Here is a 6,570-nt window from a genome sequence, read left to right as displayed (position 1 = left end):
ATTGTTCTATTCTCTCTCATCTATTCTAAAGAGTTTGGAAATTGGGGGAGATAATGTACTCACAAAGTCATGCAATTATAATTTTCATTCCTTTATTCAAAGAAGTGTTATTGATCTCTGTGTGCCAGGCTCTGAAATACATCACTAAACAACCTAGACATGGTCCCCACCGTCTATTGCCTATAGTCTGGGAGGGGTGCTCAGAGGGAAACTGAGAAGTGAAAGAAGACATAAAAGTGATCACTCATTTTGCAAAAGCTAATAACATATAGCCATGTTATTTCTTAAAATTCTCTCAACAAAAAAGAATTACTTCCTCTATATTTCTTTCAAATTCTAGGCAGCCTATGTACTAGAATCGAGGCTCCTATTGGTTGAATTACATCAAGGATAAAGCAACAAGTTCATTACAATGGGGTTTCCTCTCTATATACCGTCAGTGAGTTACGATTTGATGAAACTTTCAAACTGTGGGAAAATGCACGAGGGCACTTCCTATATGTCTCACCCTGTTTTTTCTTCCTAGCATTTATTACCATCTGACATAGTATAGATGTACATACTTGTTTCTCTTCTCTGTCACACCTGAGTGTCTGTTTTGTTCACTGCTGCATATCCAACATCTAAAATAATCCCTGACACAGAGTAGAAAGTCAACAAATATTTCTTGAATAGATCCATTAATAAATCCAACTTAATTTAAAAACTTGTGACACATAGGTTCTCCTCCTACACAGAAGTCCCCTCTTTTGCTGGGATCCCAGTTTTTTTATATAACCTGGATAAAAAAGACAGGTATTCTCAAGTAGCTATTTTCTATGCTCTTTTGAATTTGAAATAACTCAGAATGATCTAAAGTGTCCTTTAATTAATGGCAAAATACTCTAGCTCCCCCTAAGCAAAAGGATATATTATAAAAAGAAAGAACAAAGCAACAAGCTTATGGTGATTATATAAATAAGAAATACATCTCTTGTAGACAAACATTTTACATTGTCAATGTTATTTTATACTAAAGCTACTACGCGATGCTAATGATATTCAAACTATTTCTTATATAGTGAAATTTTCTTAGAATTCATACTAAACACTGTGAAGACTATACCATTGGAAAGACCCTTCAATTCTTCTCAAAAGTGTATATTCTAACAAAATCTTGTGCATGTCCCTTACAAACTATTAATATTTTACAACCTTTTTGATTCCTGATTATATTGATATGAAAAGCCACAATAAGCACTCAAATTAATAGTAAGAAAGTTCTAACTCACCAACCATGCAAGAATATCTAACATGCTTTTGACAACAACAACAAAAACCCTCACCTAGGTATCTTAATTAGAGGGAAATTTATTAACAGAGCACATATTTGTCTCTAAAAACCCAATGAGAAAGCAGACTTGGGAGGGACTGGAAAATCCACAACAGGAAAATATACAATAAGGTCACTCTTTTGGCATCTCCTCTTTACTTGTCTCTCTTGGTAGATAGAATTTCTGTACTTCTTTCCATGTGTTTAGCCAAACATGACATCACTTTTTTGTTAAGTTCCTAACGGAGAGACTACATCTGGTTTCTAAAGCCATTTTCTTGAACAGAGAGAATCAGATTGGACCAACTTGGATCAGCAATATCAACCATCCTGTCTAATTGTCTAAAATCAGAGAGACAGAGACAGAGATGATGGGCCATATAAAATGAATGTGGTCACAACAGTACACCTCTGCCAAAGATAGGAGAAGTTTCCAGAAAAAAATGAGGTGGGCTAGACAGACACTAGAAAAGGGATCTATTGTTTAAAAATCTTAAAATAATCTAATAATCATTCAATAATACTCATATATATTTTATACTGAAGGTTGTTATAAAGAGCAGAAAAATCTTTAAGTCTGGGACAAACTTCAGGCTTTCCCATTTAATATTATTGTGAAACAAAAGCATGCAATTTTTGCAGACATTTCTCCATTTAAAAATTCAAGCATAACATCAAATTAAACAGAAGGTATACTAATAACCCATTATATTTATTATCATCCTTGTCTTCTAAGCATCAAAAATATGGAAAAAAATTTCTGGACAATTGAACATGGAGCTGAGGTCATCGTCAAATCAAGAGGCTGTAATGTTGAATAGTGGACAATTTGAACAAATATTCATGACTTTTCAGTAATGAGAAAGAACAAAAGGAGACTAAATATGAAGATTTAGTCAAAGAAAATGTCTAATCTCCTAACTAGGAAGATGAAATCAGTAAAAACCAAAAAAATTCTGTATAAACCAACAAACAAAATGTAAAGGAGATCTAGTGTATTGAGAAATAACTAAACTTTACCCTGAATGCTCTGAAACCTCAACAGATTTCAAATTAAATCCTAACCACTTTACAAAGTCGGACTTTTCCTCCACGTCATTCAGAGCACCATGCTGGTTGGGCATAACAGACTCTAGGAATTTGAACTCGCTGGTCTCTGAACCTTCCCTCAGACACACCTCATACTGGTAGCTCTGGGACAGGGTCCCCGTGCCACTAATGTCCCCCAAGTGGCCCGGAAAGCGGCCCTCAGGCACGGAGCAGCGACCCCCCGAGGCCGCCCGGTCCCTCCTGCACAGCCGCACCGCCACGAACAGCAGCACCGAGAACAGGAAGAGCGACGACACCGCGGCCAAGGCCACCACCAGGTAGACGGTGAGCGAGTCGGCCTGGGCCTGGGCCGGGGCCGCTTCCGGCGGCGGCAGGTAGGGCTGCGAGAAGCCGTCCACCAGCAGCACGTGCAGCGTGACGCTGGCAGACAGCGCGGGCTCGCCACTGTCCCTCACCAGCACCACCAGCCTGTGCCTGGCCGCGTCGCGCTCGCCCAGCGGCCTGGCGGTGCGCACCTCGCCGTTGTGCGGCCACACGCTGAACAGCCCGGGCTCCGTGGCCTTGAGCAGCTGGAACGACAGCCAGGCGTTCTGGCCCGAGTCGCCGTCCACCGCCACCACCTTGCTCACCAGGTAGCCGGCCTCTGCCGCCCTGGGCAGCAGCTCGGTGCAGGGCGCCGAGCCGTTCTGCGGCGGGTACAGCACGAAGGGCGGGTTGTCGTTGTCGTCCAGCACCGCCACGCGCACCAGCGCCTCGCTGCGCAGCGCGGGGGAGCCTCGGTCTGCGGCGCCCACGCGGAACTCGAACGCCCGCAGGGCCTCGAAGTCCAGCGACCTCAGGGCGAACAGCTGCCCGTTGTCCGCGTTGATGGAGACCAGCGAGGCGAGCGGCAGGTGCGGGTCGCGGGGCGGCAGCAGCGAGTAGGTGACCTGGGCGTTGGAGCCCGAGTCTCTGTCTGTGGCGCTGACGCTGCCGATGTGCAGGGCGGGGCTGTTGTTCTCGGGGACGAACAGGGTGTAGGAGGGTTGGGAGAAGGCGGGGGCGTTGTCGTTGACGTCGGAGACCAGCACGGTTATGGTGTGCTCCGTCTTCAGCCTGGGAGTCCCCAGGTCAGTGACAGTGATGGTGATGTTGTACTCGGCTCGGCTCTCTCTGTCCAGCGCTCCCTCTGTTACCAGCCTATAGAAATTCTCAAGGGAAGGTTTCAGCACGAACGGAACATTATCCTGAATTGAGCAAACCATCCTTCCGTTTTCCCCGGAATCTCGATCTTGAATACTGAAAAGAGCTACCGTGATCTCAGGAGAATTTTCGGGGATGTGGTTTAGGACTGAAACCATGGTCAGTTCTGGGACATTATCATTGATATCCATCACCTGTACTATGACCGTGCATTTTCCAGAAAGACCTGTCCCATCAGAGGCTTTAATATCCATCTCATATGACTCAGTTTTTTCAAAATCTAATTTTCTAATTATTTTAATTTCTCCCGTTAGTTCATTAAGTGCAAATGTCTTGGCGATCTCGTCATCACTATAAAAAAATGAGTAAAATATTTCCCCATGTATTCCTGTGTCTAAATCCCTGGCGGAAACAGCGACCACAAGGGATTCAAGGGGACTATTCTCCGAGATCTGCACTTGATAGAGTGGCTGCGCAAACTCAGGGGCGTTGTCGTTGATGTCCAAGATATCAATGAGGACCAAGGCAGTCCCACTTTTGGGAGGAGCTCCACCATCTACCGCCATGAGAGTTAACCTGAGCTCAGTCTGCTCCTCTCGGTCCAGGGATTTGTCCAGAACTAGCTCCGGGTATTTTCTGCCCTCGCTACCATTGTGGGTGAGAACGTGGAAATGGGAGTTGGGGTAGATGGTATAGTTTTGAATGTTATTAACACCTACATCCAAGTCTTGTGCATTTTTTAGGGGAAATACAGTTCCTGGAGGAGTATTTTCCATAATTTTCAAAATCATTTCTGCATCTGGGAACACAGGGGAATTGTCATTTATGTCACTGACCAGAAGTTTAAACTTATAGACCTCCAAAGGTTCTTCCAGTAACACCTGGAAGTGCAGCACACAAGGCTCAGCGGGGCCACATAGTTCCTCCCTATCCAGTTTTTCATTTACTTGCAGATCTCCGGTATGAAGGTTCAGCTGAAGATGGTTTTTGTTATTGTTAAAAATTACCCGAGCCCTCCGCCAGGACATCTCTCTTACCCCTAGCCCTAGGTCCTTTGCTAGATTGGTCACAAAAGAACCGCTCTCTGTTTCTTCCGCTACAGTGTAACCTTTCCGCTCCGCCCAAGTCTGAGACAGCATAACAAAGAGAAGCAGAACTTGCCTTGGTCTAGGAAAGCGCTCCTTTTCGGCCTCCATTTCTCCAACACCAAAAGCCACGAAGATCCAGATGCCTGTGCTGGGTCTGTAGACAATCTTTGGAAATCAATCTTTGCCGCAACGCAAATTGCGGTTAAGAAAGCCTCTTGTCTTTGGTGGATTTCATTATGGCTGTCAGAATAGTAACCCTGCGCAAGTCTGTTTTTCAGCAACCTTAGCTTACAGCGCCACCACGCGTTGTACTTGAACCTAGTTTGCTAAATATTGAACACAACATGTGTTCTTACTTAGTTTCATGCAAACAAAACAAAACGCAACACCGCGGATTATATATATGGGGCAGTTTATAAATTAAAATGGTAACTTCTATTTTTCTGTGAGATTATGAATGTGGAAATGGTACCAGACACTTTGGGAAATTATGCAAATGCAAAGTTAACTATATTTATTCATTCAACAAATACTTATTGATTTCATATTATACACCAGGCACTGCACTAGCTGCTGAGAACAAAAATACCTTCTAAGACTTCATGGAACTTACAGTATGATATCTATTAAATTGTATAGTAAGTGCTCCACGAAAATTGAGCAGAAACAGATACGCAGTTATCAGTCTATTAAAGAAAGAATATACACCATGAAACTCTTAACTCACTGCTAGCACAGTAGATAAAGAGATTCATTCACATGTTTCAGGAGTACTAACTTAGGTGGTAGACCAGCTAGAACTAGTTTATTATGCAAACTCATAAGTTTAAGGAGTTGTGAATAACTTATTTGTAAATATTATCTAAGAACTTTTGTAAGTTTGTTATAATGATTTGTTACATTATCTAAAACAATTTGTAAAGAGCATCCACATCTATTACTAAAACTAAGATACACACACATAGAAGCTGAGGTTTACTGAGACCTTGAAGAGGAAATAGTCAAAGATAAAAGCTGAAGTTGAAGTAAAGAATAAAGTGCAGATGAAAATAAGTTAGATCCATCTGAAACAGCAGATTAATTTACAACTAGGAAAGATCTCAATTCAGTTTTAGTGAGCAACTCATATATCTCTTATAGATACCTTGAGATCCTGGTATCCTAGGATGGAACTGAAATTCTCTTACTTTTAAAGAGGAGGAATACATCTTGGAGGAAGAGACCTGGGGTCTTCCCAATGGCACCAACTTTAGCCAATGTTTTTATAACAATGTTTAAATAACATATACTATCATATATTCTGGCATTCTAATTACCTGGCTAACTGGGAAAACAGCTTGGGCCAATTGTAAGAATTATGTTTCATATTGGTTTAATTCTATTAAGACACCAATCACTCAAATCAACATTCTATTTTAGAATATTTTCTTCCCCACAGTGAAATAAATTTGATTAAATAAACTTTCAATATATGATAACATGCTTCTCACATTTAAAAACCTGATGAACAATTTTCTTGTAGAAAAGATATTGGTCATGGATCCAAATTCTTTATTGTGGAATCAATTGTCCAAGAAACTGTGCCTTGAATGTCCATGCATTTTAAAATCACGGAATAGAAGCTGGTACTTATGTCAGTAAGCTAATGGATCAAAGTTAGTTTTTCATTCTCATCTTTATCTCTCATATAAATTTTATTCTTTTTTACTTTTCAACATGTGAACTTTGGGAGAAGAAAAAAAGAGAAAGTTTACTATAAGGAAACTATAGTCTTAATGTAGAATCCCAGGGCAATTAGACATTGGGTATTTAGGAGGAACTGGAATCAGGAACTGGCAGGTCTAGAACCGAGTAGCTATCTTAGTCTCTACTGTTTTCTAGGCTTCTGCCTCCTCCACTCTCTATTCCTTTTCACATTTACTCTTTCCTTCTGGTCTT

The 6,570-nt window shown here is 41.7% G+C and overlaps 1 protein-coding gene across 1 annotated transcript; it reads right to left on the bottom strand.

Moving 5' to 3' along the window:
- Positions 1-81: 81 nt before the first annotated feature.
- LOC109729745 (protocadherin beta-15-like) lies at positions 82-4,740 on the bottom strand. Its single transcript, XM_075996151.1, has one exon. The coding sequence runs from the start codon at positions 4,738-4,740 to the stop codon at positions 2,329-2,331; it is 2,412 nt and encodes an 803-aa protein (XP_075852266.1). The 3' UTR covers positions 82-2,328.
- Between the last annotated feature and the right edge of the window lie 1,830 nt (positions 4,741-6,570).

Source organism: Microcebus murinus, chromosome 21, assembly GCF_040939455.1.
Source record: "Microcebus murinus isolate Inina chromosome 21, M.murinus_Inina_mat1.0, whole genome shotgun sequence".
NCBI classification, from domain to species: Eukaryota; Metazoa; Chordata; class Mammalia; order Primates; family Cheirogaleidae; genus Microcebus; species Microcebus murinus.
The sequence above is the reverse complement of the archived record's forward strand: the minus strand, read 5'-3'. Positions and strand labels throughout refer to the sequence as shown.